Genomic DNA, 22,828 nt, shown 5'->3' on the forward strand with positions numbered 1-22,828 from the left:
TCCCACACAACTCCCCACACCCCCTACTTTCGCGAACACAAACGGACCCCGCGTCTTGACGTACAGGTGCAGTCAAAACTAAATGGAACGCGGTCTTGAAAGTTTACAGGAATGTCTTCTTCGGGAAAACTGCCTGGCGGCATTGGTGTGCGTTTAAAAGAGGCCTCATTATAGAAAAAGCTTTCTGGAAACCAGTAATGACTGTTGTAAAGCCAGTAAGACCAATATTTTGTCATATTCAGATATCCTTGTTCCAATTACTTACGACGGCATCTGTACGCACGTATACTCACGCACGCACGTACGAGGGAATTTTCGCTCGCAGGGAGGCATATTTGATATCCTATGACGAACAGCTGCAGACGAATGCGCACCCGGCACAGCGGTAAACGAACAGGAAGAATCGCTAGGCCCGCAGTTGGGTTGGGTGTGGGACCTGACTGCGGAAGCCGCGCCGCGGCGGCGGCGGCGTCGTCTGCTATCGCACCGGCGGCGGCGGCGGCAGCGGCGGCGCTCGGGTCCTCCGAGCGGCGGCGCTGCCCTCTTCCGCCGTCTCCCCGGACGCCCTCCATCCTTCCTCCGGCATCACCAGAATGAGACGGTCGGCCACCACCACTCCTCCCGCCACGGCCGAATGCCTCCTTCCTACGCCCCCGTTCCCCAACCAGCCCCGCTGCCCCCGAAGGACCACACGGTGAGTCGAGGCCTGCGGCTGGCCGCTTCCGTCTGCCGTGTCGCGCCTATCCGGCTTCCTCCGGGCATCGTTTCCGACACTCTTATATTGATCCTGGCTCTTTCAGCATCAACTCTTCGTCACCTGCTCTCTCTGCAGAAGTGAATGCGGGCGTTAGCGCAATTGATACCCCTGGAACTTGCCGCTCGCGTTCTGGGGCGTATCAGTGAACATCGGCTGGAGACAGCTGGCGAAACGGGTGTACTTGCCACAACCGCGCTTAAACTGAAGCTTTGAGAATTGTTTTTCTTGCTTCTCTTGTAGCATGCAGTAGATCCCTCTATGTGAGCTTGAGTAACATCTGCCCTTGCAAGGCGTGTAGACTATATTCCCTTTTTTTTATCATTTTCGCCCCCAAGACGTAGCGACTTACTGCATAGCGTGTAGCCACCGCTGAATGCATTCGAAGAGAAGAAAACCATGCGAAAGGAGTGAGCCTTTCTGGTAACTCGTGATTTCGATTTTCGCCGTATTTGATTGCTTAGTTTGATAAATGTATTACGCACCATAATTAAAAATGCAGGGTCGTGTAATTAAATGCAAGTACATTTTAAGAATTCACAGCGACCGCGTGTACGTTATTTTGCGTCAGCGTTTTATGAGCTAGTTTTTACGTTATAAAGTAAACCCAGTCTCCCAGTGCCTCCAGTGTGCGGCTTATCGAAAGGCAGCTCTCTTGTGTAGTCCTATTAGAGCGCCAATTTATTTTAAAAACCGAATAAAACATTTAGTTCTGTTTGTTTTGCTTCTATTAATACTTTTTTCGGTGTCGTCGATGTTTATTTCAGTCATTGTGGGGTTTAACGCGCAGAAGATGCGTGCCGTAGGGAAGGGCTCGGGATTAATTTCGACAACGTGGGGATCTTGAACGCGCGCTGAAATCTCGACACAAGGGCTGTTTCTCTTTTCACCTCCGCCAGGAAAGCTGCCGCCGCGACCGGTATCAAACCCGCGTTTTGGGCTCAGCAGCACAACGCCTTAGCCTTGTGCATCGATGTACCCGAACGGTAGTGTATTTAGTTTTAGCGACCACATGATATTTTACTGTCACTGCCTGGTGTGAAATATTACATTTTGAAAAGCTTGGGAGTTTCTCCCGCCTACTCCAGAGCTGATATCATTGGACACCAAGGGGGCCCTATGTAGGTACTACAACCATTCTATTTGGGTGACAAGAACACGCTGCCATCAGTACAGGAGTCAGACGCCGCGATGCATTGCCAGCAACCTCCTCTGCCGTCCCCGGCTGCTCTGCAGTCCGTCACCACACGGATAGGAAGCTGGAATCTCACATCAGAAAACAAAGTTGGGTGCAAGACATGATAGGGCAAATGACGAGGAAGAAGTGGGCTTAGGTTGGATACGTAATGCGGGGAATTGACAGCCGGCGAGCCACCACCACGGTAGCAGATGGGCTGCAGGGAGACGGGAACAGAACAAGAGGAAGACAATTAACTAACCGGACGGAGGGGCCCAATAAGGGAATTCAGTGGCAGAAAAAGAGAACTGCGGCACCGCAAGACAGGGACGGATTGGGAAACACAGGAGAAACCTTCGTCCTGCACTGGACACAAGCAGGCTGATAGGCCTGCTACGGAATTGAAGGTGATGATAATTTCTGAGATACCATTGGCGTCCACTTCAATTTGGCCCTGGCTTCGTTTAATGCAATTAGCACAGCTGTGGAGCAATTGCTGGCATCCCCTGCAAGTCTAAGTAGTCCGCCTGTTCACTATAACAATTCTCACACTCTCGCTGACTCCGGAGGAAATTCAGCGACATTAAATTGGACATCATAGGGTCAAGCGGAGCGTTCAGAGTTCCTAACGGGGGCCACAACTTGCATTTTCTGAAAACATGTATCGGCAGACAGGATTCCTTATTCACAAAGACGGGAACATTTAACAGCGTGAACAAATGTGTCGTAACAATCGTGCAAACTAGAAAATTCAAGCCTCCGCGTAAACACATGGCGATAAGGATAAGCAAATGTCCCGAGAAGATGCGTCAGCGGCGAATAATGCTACCCGTCCCCCTATTTCTCACTCTGTAGTAAGGACAGACGGCCGCTCCAAGTATAAGAATGAGCAAGACCACTGCGATAATGCAGTATGTGCGATGAGAACAGGAGGCCCACTGATGAAGTTTGCGGATGAGAACAGTCTAAGAATTATGAATGATTTCAGCTGATTCACAGGGGAATAAAGGAACTGGACGCAAAAAGACCGGAACGGCAGCAAACATTAAGGACTAGCACAGAAGTAAATTAAGATATGAAAACAAAGGAGCCTTTTGTGACGCTCCTTCGTTGTACCAGAGTCCTTCAATGCTTAGGACTCTGGTTGTACGGAACAAAACAGCTCAACAATGCTCTCGCTCTCTTCGGCCATTGTTTGTTGTCAAGACGAAAACCCATTTGCTATAACGACGCGCTATACCATGACGTCATTTTTCTTTCTTTCTCTCTTTTTTTGCATGCATTAATCGAAGAAAACACTAAGTTTTCAGGGGCAGAACTGCCATCCCTTCGTCAATGAATTGCTTCGTCCGGCAGGGACAATAATGTATTATAACTGTTCACCGTTGTAACCGGTCTCTGGAAGTGAAATTTTCTGCTAGTGTAGAACGACACAGTTAACCTAAGGCGCGCAATTGATGAGTAAAAGGTAATTAGTTTTCAGATGGATGAGTAATGCTGTAGCGTCAATAAATAAAATGACAAAAAACGTTCTTGATCACCTTGTAGATGTACCACTTTGGTAGCGAAGCCTACATGGTTCAAGTTTTCAAGCGCATTATCGATATTTAGTATCCTGGGAAGACATTTTTCCAGGCGCCGTATAAGAATCGGGTACCAAAGTAGAGGAAAGGTCCAAGGACATTTTATGAAGTACCTCAATGAGACCTGGTTTTTGTTAAATGCCGCCATAAGACCCCACAGGGGCTCCGGATGAGGGGAGCTCGAGCTTCTCCTCTTGTCAAAAAGAAGTGGCTCGCCCCCCTCCCCGGTCTTCTGCCAAACAGGCAAGGAATGGCTCCATAACAAAAGAGAGAAAAAATGACTCTATTGCTCTAAAGCGTTAGGTAGAATACGAAAGGGTTATTTTGCCAGAGCACAAGTCGCGTTTGTTACGGATAATCGCAATTTGATTCTCCATTCCCGTTGTTTGTTTTCTTTGCATAAGTAGTTTGTATAACCTTGTTTTTTCGGACCCATTTCTATCATTAGAGTTTCGTGGTTCGGGATAGGCGGATGCCATAACTTCCTTCCCGTAATTTTGTTCAGGAAGTAGATTGCACCGAAGGCGAAGGCATTTGCGAGTGCATGTCGAGTTCTCCTCAGAAGGTTCGACTGCTCTTCCCTAACCAAACAAATGATAGCCTTAAATATTGCATTTGGTAGGATTTTTGAAGTGTATAAAAACTGTTCCTTGAAGCGACTGGTATTTGATTACAGAACCATTGGAAATGCGAGGACCGCGACTTCTGCGAACAATGTATTCAGGCGCCCAAACAAAAAAACTATCTGTCTTATAACCACAGTAAATGTAAAAAAATTGAAAGGTTAACGGTGTAGGAAATCTGAAGTAGCGGAAAAATAAGAATCGAGCAAATGGTTTTTTAAGATTAAAAGTAGTCGTCGTCATCAACATCATCGTAATCATAATAACAATAATTATCACAAGAGATTTTCTCAACCCCTGTCCCCTAAAACACTTCCGAAGCCTCCAAGACTCCATGTATCCACGTAAAGCGCTAAATATCGAGCCTTGTCGACTCGTAGCTGTATACTGAACCTCGTTATAAATGGAAGTCTGCGTTCAAATCTACTTCCGTACGATACATAAACGCTTTGCTGGAAAGACGTTTTTCGTACAGAGAGCACAGGAAAGGGACACAAAGGAGGGACGCGGAGACGGCGCCGTGTCCTGAGCATGAAGGATGTCAAAAGTACCAACAAGCAGCCCAGAAAACGTTGAAAAGATGGGGGAACAGGAATATAAGAGTACTTGTACAGAAATATGAAGGCTGCATAAATCCCACTAATCCAGCCGATACACCGAGCTCCTTAAAGTACGCGTCACTACTGCACACAAATGCATTGCTAAGAATACAACATTCAGGGGCTACGTAAGGAGTGACATCGAAGCACGTAGTCCTTCGCGCCCTTTATCAATAGCATTTTCGCATACGGCCGAAGTGTGACACACCAAGCGTTAGAGATTGAAAGAGGGGGCTTCCTCACCGAGTCCACATATATTTAATCATTTAAAGCGCACCCAAAGGGTGCCACGGGAACAGCCGAACACTCCGTCAAGGTCTTCGGAAGTGATGGACGTCTCCTGTCTTCATTGTTCCAGTTGTTCTCTTCCTTTGACCCTTATCCGAAATCATCACTCAGTTTTTTGCCTCCTGCCGCGCTTGTCGGCAACCTCTGGGTGGAAGTGTGATTACAAAGTGTGCACTCTCTTCTTACTGCGCTCCTCCTCCTCCATAACCACGAAAACTTTACCATCCCTTCCCAAAGAAAGCTGAGAGAAGCGTGAAAGCTTTGTCACATCGAAATTGCGTCAAAACCGCCGCTAAAAGTGCGTCGAATCGATGGTCAAATCTTCAAAGACCCAAATCACAAACGAAGAATGAACTGCCGGACGATTTATTTTTCGCCCACTAATGATACGCAACTGCGAATGATTTAAGTGTGTACCGACATATGGATTACGGGATAATGGCATACAATTGTACCCCTTATTAATGATCGATGCGTGTATCGTCTTATCTAGACCCGTTCCTCTTTCGCGATTTTCAAGCAACCGTTTCCACACACGCAAGGCCGGTTTCGCGCACGCGCCGTGTGTCCGGAGATCTTATCGGAGCTTTTCGGTCGACCAATCGGTCAATTGGGAAATGCGTTAGTTTTTTGACACGGCACCGTCGGTCCCACTAAGAAAGCTTTCTGTTTACTAAAATTTTTGACTCGTTGAAGCTCTCGACCGGGCGCACAGTCGAACCCCTTAACATTGTTCTTAAAATAGCGCTCTTCGCTGTCCGGAGCTACCACGAACCTTCCAGATTCTTGCCCATAGCGAGATGTGCGCACTCAGCTGCGACGACACATCGCCCGTACATCGATCGGGGGTCCTCTCAGGCCCCCATGCACGTGCTACACAGGCGCGCGCGGTAGTCCGTGTGCGATAACCCGACGGTCGAAGCTGCTCAGAATGACTTCGTCCACGAGAGGCCTCGCGGTGGCACAGGCAATCGAAAAAACAAAAAAAACAAAAACGCCCTTACACCCGCCGCGGTGGCTCAGTGGCTAAGGCGTTGCGCTGCTGAGCACGAGGTCGTGGGTTCGATTCCCGGCCGCGGCGGCCGCTTTTCTGATGGAGGCGAAAAGCAAAAACGCCCGTGTGTACGAGATTTCGGCGCACGTTAAAGATCCCCAGGTGGTCAAAATTAATCCGGAGCCCTCCACTACGGCGCGCCTCATCGCCTGCGTTGCGTCGGCGCGTTAAAACCTACAATCAATCAATCAATCAATCAATCAATCAATCAATCAATCAAAAACGCCCTTACGAATGAATGGTGAGGGATACTTCTTCTACTCCCGATAACTCTATTCATGCAGGAAGCATCTTGCTCTGTGTAAAGTCCCTTCATAGAAGCGTACGGAGGCACTTTAGCTTTATACATAGTACTGACCAGCCGACGGACGTGAAGTTAGTTGCAGACAGAACTCCTAAGAAACGAGGAAATAATCACGGAATGCAAGAGAATTAAACATTATGAAAAAAATATAGTTAGAACCCTTTAACTATACTGTGAAGATGGAAGACCAGCGAAGCTGCATCGGTGGATAAGTATACTGAGCTATGTATGTGCACTATATTGATGAAATGACGACAAATACACATAAATTTCTTAGAATTATTTCTGGACTAATTATCATATAAATTGTTTCAGGATAGCTTCTGTGAAACAAGAGTTGCAGCTGTTTTCTGTAACGGTACCCCTTCCGTAGACGGCCTTGAATTGAAAGCAGACGGTGATTTCGTATCGTACCCGCCGCGGTGGCTCACTGGCTATGGCGATGTGCTGCTGAGCCCAAGGACGCGTGTTCGATTCCTGGTCGCGGCGGCCGCTTTTCTGAAGGAGGCGAAAAGCGAAAACGCCCGTGGGTTCGGGATTTTGGCGCACGTTAAATATCCCCAGGTGGTAAAAATTAATCCGGAGCCCTACGGCGCGCCTCATGGCCTTCGTTGCGTCGGTGCGTAAAACCCCACAATCAATAAGTTCGGTAACGTTTTCCCCTCCACTGCGAGTTAACTAATTTTGACAAGCAAATGAAACTAGCAGCCCTTTCATTTGCTTTATTGCCAAGTTTGCCGTATTTGCCGCATTTCAATACCGTACTTATAGAGTAGTCTCAGCGGCCAATTTCAGTTGGTTTTTCCCAAGATACCTACAGTAAATTAAAAACTACAAATCATTTTACAGCAGCTCTGGAGCGAGCGCGCGCGTTTCTTTGTCAGTGCGACCCCGGATAGACACGCGCAATGTTGGTCAGAACCAGTGTTGTACACGTTCCTCTAAAACAGGAACGAAAGCTCGTTCCTCGTTCCTTCCCAATTTTGAAACGAGTTCAGTATATTTTTATGAAAAGAATTCGCTCTTATGCGTAGCACACTTGGGTTACCAGCTTGGGGTTTTCGGGGGTTCGGCCGAAATATTTATGTACACGCGCGTAGGAGTTTTCGTGTTGTGATAAATGACTCGCGTCATTGATCTGGCTTTCATAATAGCGCGTGAAGACGAAGTATGTATAGGTGAAACGTATGTAAAAAACGCCTTTACCCCCCCCCCCCCCCCCACAAAAAAACAAAACAAAAAAAAAACAAAAACAGAAACAACAGAGGAAACCTGCCGTGGTTAACCAAGATAAGCATCGCATATAAAATTTCTTTCCAAAATACTCCCACCGGCGGCAAATTGTATAGCTGCCAATACAGCTTACACTAGAGCGTAGATGCGTGTCCGCGCCCTGTAAGAAGTATGGCGTTCTGAGGTCCACTTTGGCCAGAACGAGGCTGCGACACTGAGCCAGGGCAGAGTCCCCGAAGGACACCGAGAAATCCTACACAGGCCGGCAGTCTCTTGATTAGTACTCGACATTATCGGCGAGCCGGGTCCTCGCGACGCAGAAACCAGACGCCGAAAGGGAGCTCATCTCCCAAAGTGAGCAGCTTAGGTCCCTCTCCCGTACGCACTTAATCGCCCGCACGTATCACGCGCTCCCTCCAACAATATCAACGCGCTTTTCGAGGCCGATTTCCTCCAGCACCGAACAAGCAACGGTTTCTCAGCGACAAAAGATTTACTTTTTCTCATTTTGTTGTCGGTTGTTTTGAGTGCTTTTGGGAAGTATTGTGAAAAAGTTGGCTTTCCTGCAGGACGTATTGGTGTACCATCACGGAGGAAAATAAAGCTCCGCTTTGAAAACGCAACACAGCTTCTCGGCTCGTCCTTTTTCAAAGTGAAACTAAGGCTGACAAATTTTTCCCGCTGATGGACAAAATCGTGATTTGCTGCCCATCCCACTGGGCATAGAGTTTCATACTTAAATATATTAGTATGAAACTCTAAGCCACTGGGCACTCTCGCCTCAAGGGGCCAGCGATGTGCACAGTTCACTGCTGACCGCATACAGCTATCATCGGATTGAAGAGGGAGAGAATTCGTGCGCATAGGAACAGACGCGATTAGCTGCCATTGTATTGTACGTCGATACGAACTTAGTCTAATATATAAAATGAACGCGACTTCTTGTAGACCTACCTCTGAGGCAGCACTTCCGGCCGCTGTGACTGCAAATTTCGTCGTGCACAGCGTAGCTGATTGCTGCAGTAGGACACAGCAGTGAAACTGCGATTGTACGCGGAATGCCTGCGTTGTTTATACGAACGTTGCTTATAGCCGAACAATGTATTTTCGTTCTTTCGGGGTTGGAGCAGCACTTGGCAAATGAGTATTAATTACCAAAAAACTGTACGAATTACCTTTACAAAAAGCAGCCTCTACGTCTCAGTAATAGCTACAGGCGGGAAAAAAACCAGGCGAACTGTTTGTGAAAGGATGGCCTAAGCACATTTTGTAATAAGTTTCATGTGCATTGTGTGTTTCGTGTTTGATGATGCTTAATGTTTTTTTGTTGTCTGATGTTTACCCACTTCTGCTATGCCTCGTGTAGCGAAACAGCACGCAGTATCCGCAAATAAATAAATAAATAAATAAATAAATAAATAAATAAATAAATAAATAAATAAATAAATAAATAAATAAATAAATAAATAAATAAATAAATAAATAAATAAAATGTCTTAGTTGGTGGTCAAGTCGGGCAACGCATCTGGAGCATTGAAACCCGAGATGCATAAAATACTTCCTGTCTTCGTTGTAACAAGCATGGCAGGTTTCACTTGAACGCACATTTCGCTTGCATAAACGCACTATTCACACGGGTTACAGGTTGCAGAGGGCAGTTGTTACAAGTTTAGTGCAGGGGCCTCAATCGCTGTCGTCGCTGAGATCGCTTTGGTTGTCGTCGCCGGTCACATCGCGCATGCGCGTAGCGCAGCAGGCCAGGATGAGCTGCAGCACTTTAAAGGTCACTCAAAGATTGCAATCCCGTGCGCTCGGGGGGGGGGGGGGGGGGGGGTGGGAGAGGAGGATTTAGGCCAGTTGCAGCCTGTCGGGCAAGAAAGTCGTTGCCGGCTCGCAGTGGTGGTACTCTCAATACGCGCAATATATTTCTTTGTGCCCCGTTCCGGAGATGACATATGTGGCATTGGTGTGGACTCGAGGCGTGTATGCACGCGATAAGTTTGTCTACTTTCAACCGTAACCGCGGAAGATCTCAAGGACGCGTATGTCCCGATGCATCGTCATCATCAAAACCCGGGTCTCCCTAATCTGTAAGGATGATATGAAGTCGCGCAGGTTATGAAAGGCAACGGACGGTAATGCCGCCCTTAACGTTAGCGTGGAAACGAGCGGTGGGGAAGAAAGTGCCCGATGAAATGAAGCATTCCCCTCGAGCGTGCAACTCGTTGAAAACACGACGGGGCTATCGGCAGTCCATTAGCGGCAGGGTCGTTTATCATCGCTATGCGTCGATGTAAATCGGGGTTGGGACCCGGGTTAGTGTTCCAGGGGACAAACAGGCAATAGAAAGGAGTGCCGGCGAAAATGGGGAGACGCGGCATTGATCAGCGCGATTCTTACTGTTCGTGACCGGTGTGCACTTCGGAAGTGGTCGATGGTCCACGATTTAATCGATGCCCCGCACGCTAGCTGCTTCTTTCTGGAGCGGCTAGAACCGCCTTGTAAAGGGGAAGGGGGGGTGGGGGGCACTCCTGGTACATCGGCTTCGCATCACGGCGTACCTGCCCCGCAGTGAAGCCCGCCTGGCTCGGCGTGCATGCTAGACACGGCGTGTTGCACGGGCCGTCCCGCCATCTTCTATTCGGGTTTTGGTACCCCCCCCCCCCTCCCCCCCCCCCTTTACTTTTTTCCTAATATCTCTCTGCGTTTAGCCCATGTTTTCGCCACGCTGAACGCTCTACTGGCCGCTTGTCTGCAGTGCGTAAGCTCGATGCAAAAAAGAAAAAAAAAGAAGGAAGGTCGGATAACGATACACATGTGGCTGTTTCCGATGTGTCGCACAAATGACCAACCTGTTTCCCTCTTTCATTTTATGATTGCTCGCTTTCCTTTCAATGTTCTCCTCATACATGGTTAGCGATTTTCAGCCAGTCTGATCGAATCTGTCTTTACCAAGCCGTGGAGCTCGCTCGGCGGGTGTGGAAGTTCCCCACGGACGGATCGGAGCTTTATGAATCTCGGTGTTCAGACTTTCGTCCGTTAGACATACCCCCCCCCCCCTTCCCCCCGAAGGAGATAGGGGAAGGTCTGTGTATTGGTGACGAGGGGTCCGAGTGATGACAAAAAAAAAAAATGACTTCTCGTCGCCCCGTTCTTCGTTTTCTTTCTTGGTTAGCGCCTCGAGGGACATGTGCCTCTGACATTTGCCGGTTCGATGTCCAATCTTTTAAATGGCGCCAAAAATTTTTTCGACCGCACTTTTTTTTTTGCATTAACTTCATTTCAGTAGTTCTTCCTAACCGGCTTGCTGTGACACTATTGGTCTAAAAGCAAAACGATTACAGTGATGAGATTTTTTCTCTCTTGCCAAGGTTTGAAAATACTCGAGCTGTCGAACGCTAAGAAAAAGGAAAGAGCAACCGCGACGCGGACGACGCGCATTTGGAACTAGCAGGCGGTAGTTTGCTTCAAAAAAAGAAAAAGAAAACGCTACAAGCATAAACAACAAGAAAAAAAAAACTGGGTTGGAAAAAAAAGCTGGGCTGAGTTCACGCTCTTCCTTAAGGCGATTACCTGCTTCGTTCCCGCATAGTCCTGTGTGCGTTTCGCTACAGCAACAAAAACAGGGTCAAAAAATGGCCACACAGAAAGGACACGCCAGAGTTCTCACTCGTGGATCTGCGAAGCACGGCTTGTGTAGTGGCATAGCGCCATCGTGAAAAGTCGCTATCGGGAGTGAGCAGGCTGGTTCAGCATTTAATTCCTCTCTTTGAGAACGCACTTCAGTCGTGAGTCATTCATTTCCACATGGTGTGCTAAATAAGAGCAATGGTGATGGAAGGAGTGCGCTGCGAAGAAAAAAAAAAAGGCAAGCGATCTTTCCCCGAGAAGGTCCTCGAGTGCATGAAATACATTGCTGGGACTTCTGAATTAGCCGGGAAGAATGTAAGGAAGACGGCATTGCTAGCACGCAGCTGTTATTCTTCTTGGCCAATCCCCCGGGTGAATATGTTTCATGTGTTTACTTATGCAAGCAGGGGCCTTGTACACGTCTTTTCTCGACACCTTTGACCCTACAGGTTCATCTAGCCTTGATCAGTATTTTTGCCGTTGGTGGTTCCACTCAAGCAACTTTTACAAACTAGGATAACTAGTCTCCCCAGCCTCATAGATTTTACGACGGATCATAAAAGGCGCGCGCGCACACTTGCCCACATACACGCACAGCACACACACGCATACACTGGCAAAGTGCACTGTTAGGCGAGATGGTTGGCAATATTACGTAGATGCAGTGAAAAGGTGAAAAAAGCTCATGCAAGCACCATGCAAGCCCTGCAAGCAAAGCCCATGCAAGCAAAAGCTCATGGGGGCACCATGCAAGCCCTGTTGGCTCGGTCGGCTCTGGCTGCGATGCTCGGCGAAGCTGGCTCGGAGTTAGCTCGGCCATCTATCAGCTCCATAAAGGAGAGACGGTGCACTTTGTGTCGAGTTCAATAACGTCACGGAAAAATTCGAAGGGATACAACATGGAGAAAAGTGAGATTTAACCGTTTATTTTTAAGCAACAAAATAATGCGCCATTTCTAGCCGAGCAGAAGCTGAAAGAGTTAAAAAGGGGTGATCTGTCGTTCAAAACAAAATGTTACATATACAGTAGCCCGCCGTTTCTTCGGACTCCGAAAATTCGGACTCGCTGGATATTTCGGACTTTCCCGACGAACCGCCAGTTGTCCCATAGGAGTAATGACTCACGGATTTTTCGGACTTCTTTTTTATTCGGACTATTTTTCGTTCCCTTCCGGGTACAGAAAAATCGGTCGACTACTGCCGCTAAATTAATGAATACCCCTCCCCCCTATGTGTTCCTGGCAAACATTATGCTTTCAGATTATGTTTGAATGTTAGGCAGGACTAGTGTGACTAAAAAAAAAAAAACTACCACCTCCCCTCGCGGGAACCCCTGGGTAGATGCGACGCATAGGGGGTTCACGTTGCAGCGTTGGACAGTGGAGGAACGGCGCTGGAACGATGGAGCGGAGCGGCGCAGGCACCGCGTTTTATTGGCCGCGAGGCCCACCACTGGAGAGGCCGGCGCTGCGATCGTTTTGACGTCACTTGTAGGATCACGATTCCTACCTTGCTGCGCAGTTAGCTTGCAGCGCGTGACACTTCGCTTAGGAAGCGAGTTCTAAAAGTATTTTCGTGTTAATTTCCTTCGTTTGAAGTTAATTCTCAGTGCGTCAAGCGCAGTTCGGCCTCATGGGGACTTTATAACCGTATCAACTGTGCTAGATTATCCGAAAACACCATGAGCGTGGTGGTGTATTACGCTTGCGACCGAAGCCTAGGCAGCGGCTTGTTTCCGCGATCAACAATGTGGACCACGACGATCGCCGAGTGAAGTTTCTAGATTTCCCTTGTTTGCAAGAAATGTATAAAGCAGGAAATCGTGGAGCGTTAACTGCTCGCAGAAGCACACGCACCCGCCGTGCCTGCCCGCACAGCCGACGGTGCGGCTCGAACCGACGCAGGTCGCGGCAGCAACAACTTGTCGCCGCTTTTTAAAATCACACAAGTCGTGGAAAAGAAGTTCCAGATTGGTGAAAGTGGATGTTAGTGTGATGAAAAATTCTGATAGGTAGTGTCATCAGCGGTGGTTTTCAAAGGGATCGATGCTCAAATATCTGCCGCGATTTACGCCGACCGGCCACGGAGGTCGGTCCCGGCAGCTCCGGCCCGTTAACGGTGCGGCGAGTGGCCGAAGGATGGCTATGCTTGCGAGCAAGTATCGGCCTAGGCAATGTAGGTATCTTGATCGTCGATCGCTTCAACGGAAATCACCGCGCTTACAGAGTTCCCAGCACGGTGAAACATTCAGTTAAGGGCAGTCACTCGCAACTCTAACGGCGATGAAATATCTGCTGCGACGCCAAGCCTAATGTTCCCAACATCCGATTACATGCATCCGAAGCCGGCTGCGAGCTGTTGGAGAAGGCCCTCCCGTGGCGCACGCGCGTGTGGCGTTTGGGTTCCCCAAACTTAACTCTTCGGGGCCCCCAACACTCGGTTCTCCTATTCTAAATACCCCCATTACCCGAAATCATTAACGACGCGTTTCGCCTCGTACGCAGCCTCGCCTTGTGCGAGCAGTCCTGAGTTTCGAAATTGATGCTTGAGAAATGCCGGCTTACTGTAAACATACGAAACACGCTGCAATTATAAATTACCACGCCGAGCACCTAATGAAAACTAAATATAGCCTTGTCCGAACTCGCTCGAAAGCGTTAAAAACTCGCGTTCATACCGTTCATACATTGCGGACAAGTCGTGAAAAGTAAACATCAGCCGTGCAGAGTACAGACTACGGCAGTGATCGTTAATCAAATCCGGGCATGAACATAAAAACATCTTAAGAGAAATAGGCACTGATTAAGCCAAACTGCAGACCATAATAATACTTTTAAGCATGTGCGGCGAAGCCATCTGATCACCGTTCTCGCGTCATTCATTTACCAGGCAATACGAGCAGTTCGCGCGCTGAGATCATAAGTGAGCGACGCGTTTCCGTCGCTGTTACAAGGTGTTTGCTTGCACACACATGTCCCGTCACAAATATTTTATAATGAATTTACAGCGCACTTTTCTCGGCATCAGTTGCATCGTGCTTGGCGTTAGCTGGATGCGTATGTAAGAGCTGTGGGTCGCGATGGTAGCAACTACCTAAACGTGGCGGTGTCGCCGGGAACAAGCGAGTCGCTGATTGCTTGCCCGAATTATTTGGTTTACAGACAACTTTTTTGGTAATTTGCATGAAATCCACAAGGAGGGGGCGAGACGGTGGCCCCAACAAAAAAACACGCTTCCGCATACGCACGGGAAATGTGTTGTAGCAGACGACAACACTATTCGGCGTCCTACAAGTGACGTCATTCGTAGGTGGCGCCACGGTATGTCCTCGAGGCCGCGCATAACGGCGAGGGGACGCGCCGGCGCCAGTGCGTCTGCCGCGGCTATGACGCAACACAATCCAACACAATCCACTTTAATCCAATCCAGGCCAAGCCAAGCCAAGCCAATCCAATCCAATCTAATCCAAGCCAAGCCAATCCAAGCCAATCCAATCTAATCCAATCCAATGCCCCTCGCGAGAGAGTGTTCGCTATCAGAGAGGAGAGGGGGCGAGCGGCGGAGAGCGAAGCTGGCGCGGCGAGGAGAATGGGGGAGGGGCGGACGCCGACAACAACGACGCCGACGCCGGATGGAGGGACAAGGCGGGTGAATGAGATGCGTGGCATCTAAAAGAGCAGTTCTTGCCCCAAGACGCCTAGCGCATGCGCCCGGCTAGGCAGGACCCAGCGTTTGCCGCCAGAGAAGACGAGCGCAAGCGACAAGCCCGCCGGGACGACGCAAAACATTTCGTACCCTCCCTCGTCAGCATTTGTGGTGGCTTACAACAGTTTTGCTGGACATCCGCTTTCGCAGAGCGAGTCGCCAAATATTTTTATAGCTTTCCGTATTTGCCACATTCATCTGCTTCTAGGTACTTTTTTACCTCGCGCAAATAGACTTACTCGCCCTCGTGGCTTGGTATGTGTGTTGTCCTCCCTTTCAAATTTGAGATTCGTTCTGAGATGATATTATTACAACTGAATTTGATGTTGCAACTCCAATCTGAAGTTGCAAATCGAGGCCGCGACATGAGAACTTGCGCAGTGAGCTAGCAGAAACGCCGTTTTATGTACAGTAGAGAGCTCTTGCAAATACTCTCGACGTAGGGGTGATTCGAACATTGCTTTTAAAGTCCGAACCGCACGGTACTACAAATCTCCGGTTCTGTGCCGGAGCGAGAGAGAGAGAGAAAATGAGAAAAGGTCTGCGCCAACGTTGGGGTCGCATTCACGAATGCTTTTTCTTCCTGCGATAGAGTCGAAAGGGCTGAAAGGGACTTCCTCGGCGTGCGTCCGGTCGCTTTATGTACGGCGGATCAATGCCGGTTCATACACGAAAAAAAGGAAGGAAGAGAGGGACCACCGGGGAGGGCTAGCACCGCGGACGCTGGGCGTTACTCTTGGGCGTTGGCCCGGAGTTAACGGCAGCATGGGCGGGGGAGGAGAAGGGCTCGCACCGTCGTCGTTGCTCATTCTAGAGTGAGCGCCGGCCCGTGACTCCGCAAAAAGAACGGCTGTTTGATGAAACCGCTGCTTCTCAGGGCAGCTCCGTGGCGGGCAGCACGGGGGTGGCGTTCTTGGAATACGGGTCGCGCGAGAATTGCCGATACGTGCAGCTGCAGAGCCGAGGGAGCGCGCGCGCCGGCGAGTTTTCCGTTGAGCTCCGCGCTTTTGGATTCCGCCCCGTCAATAATTGACCGGCAAAACGGAGGGGGCGGGCATGCAGCTATTTGTTTGGCTTAATGGACGTTTTGTCGAACGCGGCTATTTTATCGAACGCGGCTATATGGACGTTTTGTCGAACGAAGGGCCGGTAGCTACGTCCCGTAATTTGCTTTGAGGCGTGGACAAGGGTACTCGCACATTTACATGTACATCCAAAATGCCGTTACAAAGACAGGTAGTGTTCGCCTGAAAAAAAAAAAAAAATATATATATATATATATATATATATAAGAGAAGAAAAACTTCGAACAAGGTAAAAGCACGATTGTGGCCTACGTTTCAGCAAAGAGGCCTGAGGAAAGCAAGTTCTCTTTGCTGAAACGTAGGCCACAATCGTGCTTTTACCTTGTCCGAAGTTTTTCTTCTCTTGTGTTCTCCACCATCTTCAAAGTGCTACTACTCCCTATATATATATATATATATATATATATATATATATATATATATATATATATATATATATATATATATATATATATATATATATATATATATATATATATATATATATATACTTAGAGAGCGATAGAGAGGGATGGAGGGAGAGAGAGAGAATTTTAAACAAGGTATCGGCATCAGCCCCGCGCCTTCGTTTCGGTAATAAGACGATGACAAGTCTTCTCTGGTCGAAACGTTGGCAGTGGACTTAGGCCACAAACCTGCCCAGAGTTTTGTCTCTTGTCTGCCCACCATCTTTCAAGTTTCATCGTTTTAGATATGTGGCCCATTTTGCGGCGCAGCTCGATGAGCACACCATGATCGTGTACCGTGCCGCGTTTGCAGGTGTCTCCATAGCCGGTGATGCGAAGAGGATGTCTTGCGGGCAACAGAAGCCTGGGCCGGCGTCTCATAGCACTCGCTGTTGTTCTCGTCTTGGGCGAGGTGTTCTGCCTGCTCGCGGTCAACCGGTTCGACCTCTCGCCGACGCAAAGCCCGCACCACAACGCCACAACCTCGCCGCCTCCGCCGCGCGCTGACGCAGACGAAGTGCAGCCGGCCGGCGCCAACACCGTTCACATACTCGACCTCCTCGCCCGGCGGGCCCCGTTCAAGTTCGACGAAGCGTCCAACGCGCTCGACACCAGCGGAAAGTACAAAATCGCCCGTTCCTTCCTCACGCCAGAGGCAGATCTGAGCTCCCAGGACGCGGGCGAAGTATGCCTCGCGACGCAGGGATCGCTGGACCGGCTGCACCACCTCGTAGAGCTCGCCCAACTCTGGAACGGCCCGCTTTCCCTGGCCGTCTTCGTGGCGAACGGGGCGCAGTTCCAGGCGCTCCGGGCGTACCTGGCGCTCGTGCGCTCCTGCTCCGAGCCCGTCAGGGCCAACATGCGCGTCGACCTCGTCTACCCTGCCGGCGTGAACCTGACGCGGCTCGTGTCCTGGTCGCGCGCCGACGTCGCGGGGGGAGCCTTCTCGTGCGCGGGCCACGCGTCTCTGCTGCGGACGCTGCACAGCTCGGGCCGGGCGCGCGTGGTCCGCGGCAGCGCCCGGCAGATGCTGTACCCGCAGAACCACCTGCGCAACGTGGCCCGGGACGGCTGCTCGCTGCAGAGGCGCTTCTTCCTCGTCGACATCGACGTGATGCCCAAGCCGGGCCTGTGGGACGAGCTGTCCGACTTCTTCGGCTCGTCGAACAAGCGGCCCTGTGTCAAGTGCGTGTTTGTGGTGCCCACGTACGAGGCGCGCGAGATGGTGCCCGTGCCGCGGACCAAGCGCGAGCTGCTCGGCCTCGTGCGCCGCAAGGAGGCGCGACCCTTCCACTTCAAGTCGTTCATCTTCAACCAGTACGCGACAAACCACGCCGCCTGGGAAGCCCTAAAGCACTCCGAGGACGGCCTGCGCGCAGCCTACAAGGTGCAGCACTACGAGTTCTTCTACGAGCCCTTTTATGTGGCCGGCAAGGAGGTGCCCCGCTATGACGAGAGGTTCGTCGGATACGGGTTCACGCGGAACACCCAGGTAAGTCCTGACTATACTACGTGCGTCATTCAGCTCTTGGTCACGAAACAGCAGATGTGTCTGTTATTCAAACGGTTCTCAACAGCGCATGTGTCGGTATCTATAGTGAGTATTTGAATAAGTGCGGCGCCGGAAATGTCGTCAGTGTATCGCTTGTTACGTCTCCTGAAGACAAGGAACTGCAACTTTTGCGGCACGCAGGACATACTGCCTTCTTTGGAGTTTTGGTTTCCTGTTGCAGCGGCGAGCTGTTGTGCCCTAGAGGCCACCGAGGGGTCCGTGTCCGTCCCTAAGGTGACTACACCGCCCTAGAAAGCATGGCGCTGATTGGACACTCTCTCTAGTCTTTCCGGAATACCCAGGAGCGCGGTGTTTATAATTAGGGGGAGAGTTCCGACCCTTGGGGAGGCCCACTGTCCCCAAGTTTGATAGGATTAGAGCTTACGTCCCTGTATTGACGGTTGAAAATGAGTCCTACGATGTAGTTACGCCGCGTGAAAATTTGAACGAGTTGGTGATTCATGTTGAAACACAGCGCAAGATTAAGGCAGGCACAATAAATAGGACTAACATAGTACTTTGTCACCCCTTCTGCCTTTCGTCCTTGTATTGAGCGCTTGCGCTGTGATTCAAAATACAGCATAGTTGTAAGTCCTCTCTCAACATTATAGCTTTGCTAAGATTTCAGAGGATCGCTTCATGTGTCACGTGATCCCTCCATCTGGAGTGGGAAGCGTCGTAATCTGGTGAGCAGTATCAGCTCCACAACATTTCTAATACACGAAGTGCGAGAGGTCGGTTGTCGGTTCTCAATATTTATTTATTTATTTATTTATTTATTTATTTATTTATTTATTTATTTATTTATTTATTTACATCTTCAGAGGCACTGCAGAATATGTGACGCTTCGCCAGGCCTCGGGGTAAAATCTACTTCGGCTGTCTGACACGATGTCGGCAGTGTTCTTGGCTGCCAAAAGCCATCAAAGGAATCGGTCAGAACTTACAATGCTCTTTCGTCCCTGTTAGTGAGGATCTTCTTTATTACTTAGGACCTGGAGCACGTTTTTTTTTCTTTACTGGCGGCTATCAATGCTCGCACATCACAGTTCTAGATATCACTGACCAAAGTGGGTGTACTCTGGTGGAAAGAAGGAAAGGGGGGGGGGCACCCTCGCGCTGTCATGTTTATTTTCGAGATTTTTAAAAGACCATCTTCGGTAGAATGGTACGAGCGTAGACTACGCATTATGTTTTTGTTGGTCTGTTTATTGCTGCTTATGGGGCCAATAGGTGTCTTGAAAAACACCACGTCTTTTGCATCGAAAAACTGTTCGATGCAAAAGATGTGTTATGTGTGATGCTGTGTGATCACAAAAGCTGTGTGATGTTCTGTAGAGCACCACACAGCTTTAACCAGCTCTGTTTACACGTTGCGCGGCGTATAGTTTGCTGCTTTACGTAGGTGTAACAACTTTTGGTCGACACGACGTGTTTTACACTTCGTGGTAATTGGTTTGGTGTGAACTTTGACGTCATCAAGAATGTTCTGCGTTTTTTTCTTCCTAGGTCAGAGAGGAGGGAAGGACTTGGTTAATCTCCCTTTAAGGAACTTGTCCCAAGCGATGATGCGGGTGGGTCCTGTGCGGACGTTATAAAATTCCTTTTTTGATGAGGATGTTGATAACGTGGTGGCCGAGCTCCAGGTGGTGCTGTTCGATGGCGCTGACGATGTCCTTGCCCTTTGTGTGGTTATCCGCTACCCGCATGAATTGGTGCGCCGCGTCGAAGTCCCCAAGATGAGTGTGGGAGAGTGTCTGAAAACCACTCCCAGTTTGCAGGCTTTCAAGAGCTTCCAATCTCTTCTGAAGTTCGGCCATCGTAAATCTCTGCGTTGCAATTTGCGATTTTTAGTTGCATAAATTTGTGGCAGGGAGTTGGATTTTGATTTGCCGGGGGGAGAATGTAGGGTGTGAGATTGCAATGAGAAGCAAAAGATGCAATGCCCTCCTTGTTGACCTGTTCCGGGACTTGGAATCCGAACTGCGCTGCCCTCTCCGGGAGTGGGTACTGCTTCATGGTCGTCCGTGCTGTGAGTCCAGGTCCGCCCCCCAGGATCGCTCCACCGCCCGGCGCTTTTGTAACTCTCGTTGCTTCAGCAAGAATGGCACCTTGAAGCGTTTCGGGCAGCCCTTGGCAGCCGTAAAGTGGGACCACCCACAGAAGGTGCTCTGGTGTCGACAGGAGTCGCCATTGGTTTGAGGATCTCATAGGCTGCGCCGCATGCACGGATTGGCTGGGCACATACCATCACCATGTGTGCGCCTTCATGACAAAGGTCGCAAACCGGAACAGCCTTCTCGTGGAGAGCAGCATATGGGCATTCGGCTCCAAAAAAAGTGACGTAATATACCACCTTGGTTCCAGCCAAGGAGATAACTACGAGGTGGGGTGGCTTAATTTCCTGCATGCATAAATTTAGTGCTCGGATTGGTCCATGTTTCCTAGCAGTTAGGCTTCTAAGAAGGGCACCGGTAATCCCTCATGAGCCCTTCGACTGCGTCATTAGGGGCGAGGGCGTACAAGTGTACGGGCTGTCTCTCTTTGTCAAGCTTAAATTGGCTGACTTGGCCGAGAGCCTTTGCTGCGATCTCGGACGTGGCAATGGCTTCGTGCTCCGTGTGGCCTCAAAATGAACTTTTCGTTCGGCCTGGCACCAAGTGAAATTTACGGAGTTGAGTAGGGCGAGATAAATCTATGTAATTCTAGATTTTCAACTTACAGGCAATATTGCGGTGTAACACTCCCTAATAACCTTCCTGGGAAACTAAATGGGCATGGGAGTGACTATGCGACGGCGCTGGGCCTTCTTTGGCGACGTCAATCTACTTTTAATTCGAGCTTTTCTCCGATATAAGTTCCGCATGTTCTCCCAAAAAAATTTTTGAGTCATATTTATTTCGGTTTCACCTGTGTTGAAGCTTGCAGAGCCCTCGGCAAGCTCCCCGGCGCTGACGGCTGAGGTCGGCATTGGGCATGCTCGAACAAAGCCTAACGCGCTAGAGTAGGGCTAGCACACCTGGTAAATATTGGGGTTCAAGATCTCGCGAAAGAGTCCCCACAGAGGTTAAAAAAGTGTCCTCCCATGCAAAATGACAAGTTGAGCAAGTGTTGGTGGTTAAATCGGTTCTCGTGTTGAATTTCCGCACAAGTACAGTTCGAAATCGACCACAGAAAGTATTCGCCCTCTGCGCACGTGCCTTCAGTTCCCGAAGAAAGGAGAGATACTTTATAGAAGATTTAAGAAATAACAGAAGGTGTTGGCAACGTGCACCACCAAGTATCGTGCGACCGCTCATTTTCTCAGAACGAATTAGCCATTTTCTCGCACCAAGCCGAGCATTGCTATAAGCCGTTGTTTGACCGGTTTTGAATTAAACGCTTTGCAGTTGCGGTGTCATTTGAGTGTTTTGATGTATACGTTCGTCTAAGGTGTCTTTACAGATATCAGGTTATGCCCTGAGGGGTCAACATCAATTAATTTCAGTTTGTGTCGTGTGACTGTAGCCATGGGTCTGGCGTGATGAACTTTAGACATTTTGGACGACGATCCTAGTTGAGCTTTCTTATTTATTTCTCACATAGTCGCGCGAGGGGCGAGGCGACAACGTCCGCAGCAACGCGCGCTGCGCGGGCATCAATTCAAACTAGGGATGTGCGAATATCGAATTTTTAGAATACAAATCGAATACGAATATCTAGCTTCGAATATGGAATCGAATATCGAATAATTAAGGGGGACGTGGCTTTCGAAATCAACTTCTTGATGTTCTGAGAATTTTGATAAAAATTAGCAATGCAACTGGAAATGCTTCTGTGATAACACCATAAAAATTTATTTCAAAGTAATATTTTAAGAACTTTGCTATTTATGAAATTTTCTTTCTGTTCACCTTGCACTGAGCTTGAGTGGCCTACAAAACATAATATAAAACTTGTTCAAAGTGCTTTGCATCCCCAAATGAATGGGTGTGGTCGTGACAGCCTGAGATTTTTTTGTTATAGCTCTCTTTTTTTTTAGTTTTCAGTTCTTCAGATGTGAATGTACAACAGGCATATAGACCAAGAACAACAATTTGTATAAAAATTCACAAAAAGTAAACCACAAAAACCAAGAGTGTTACAACCTCAGCTGTTTATCAAGGAACGTAACGCAAAGAACGGAATCAAAAATAGACTCGCGGTCACGAAGAAATCACTGGAACAAGAGACGTAGGTGGCAAAAAATAACTTTTGAGAAACCGTTTGTGCGTGGTTCTTTTTCTGCCGTTCGTGTGTTCGTGAATAAACGAAGATAAAATAGACGGCCAGGACCGGAAAGAAGATCGCTCGGCCGATCCAATGGTACCAAAATGGCCGCGCCCGGTGGCACCGTTGCGGAGATAGAGCGCTCCGAAAATTGCCGTTTTTTTTTTCGCCCTTGTAAGCTGACATTTTCTCACCACAGCTTCACAAGTATTTTTTATCCCACTCTGCGACGGTTTTCGGCGGAAACACTTTGCAAACGCCCAGGATAGAAAACATAGAAGCCGAATATGTGGCTTTCAAAAAAACGATGTTTTGGTCATTTTTTTTTTCGAAGGTGAAAGCCGCGTCCTCCCCTTAACAATCCAAATATTCGATAATAGCCGAATATTCGAACCCTTTAGAATATTCGAAATAATTCGAATACATTCTTTTCGAAGCGAATACGAATATAACTGATTTATTATTCGAGTAATATTCGAAATTTTCGAATATTCGCACACCCCTAATTCAAACGCTTTGCTCATAGAGAACCAGCCGGTGTAGCATA

At 48.8% G+C, this 22,828-nt stretch overlaps 1 protein-coding gene across 2 annotated transcripts in view; it reads left to right on the forward strand.

Moving 5' to 3' along the window:
- The first annotated feature begins 547 nt into the window (after positions 1–547).
- LOC144174377 (beta-1,4-glucuronyltransferase 1-like) overlaps positions 548–22,828 on the forward strand; it is a 32,244-nt gene continuing 9,963 nt past the window's right edge. For both annotated transcript variants that reach the window (XM_077703049.1, XM_077703051.1), the window contains exons 1-2: positions 548–694; positions 16,795–17,973. In XM_077703049.1, the coding sequence (XP_077559175.1) occupies positions 16,813–17,973 (1,161 nt within the window). In that variant the 5' untranslated portion in view covers positions 548–694; positions 16,795–16,812. The remainder of the gene's footprint in view (positions 695–16,794; positions 17,974–22,828) is intronic.

The sequence above is a fragment of the Haemaphysalis longicornis genome, unplaced genomic scaffold, assembly GCF_048455015.1.
Source record: "Haemaphysalis longicornis isolate Haplotype H1 unplaced genomic scaffold, Haemaphysalis longicornis Haplotype H1 scaffold_3, whole genome shotgun sequence".
Classification (NCBI taxonomy): domain Eukaryota; kingdom Metazoa; phylum Arthropoda; class Arachnida; order Ixodida; family Ixodidae; genus Haemaphysalis; species Haemaphysalis longicornis.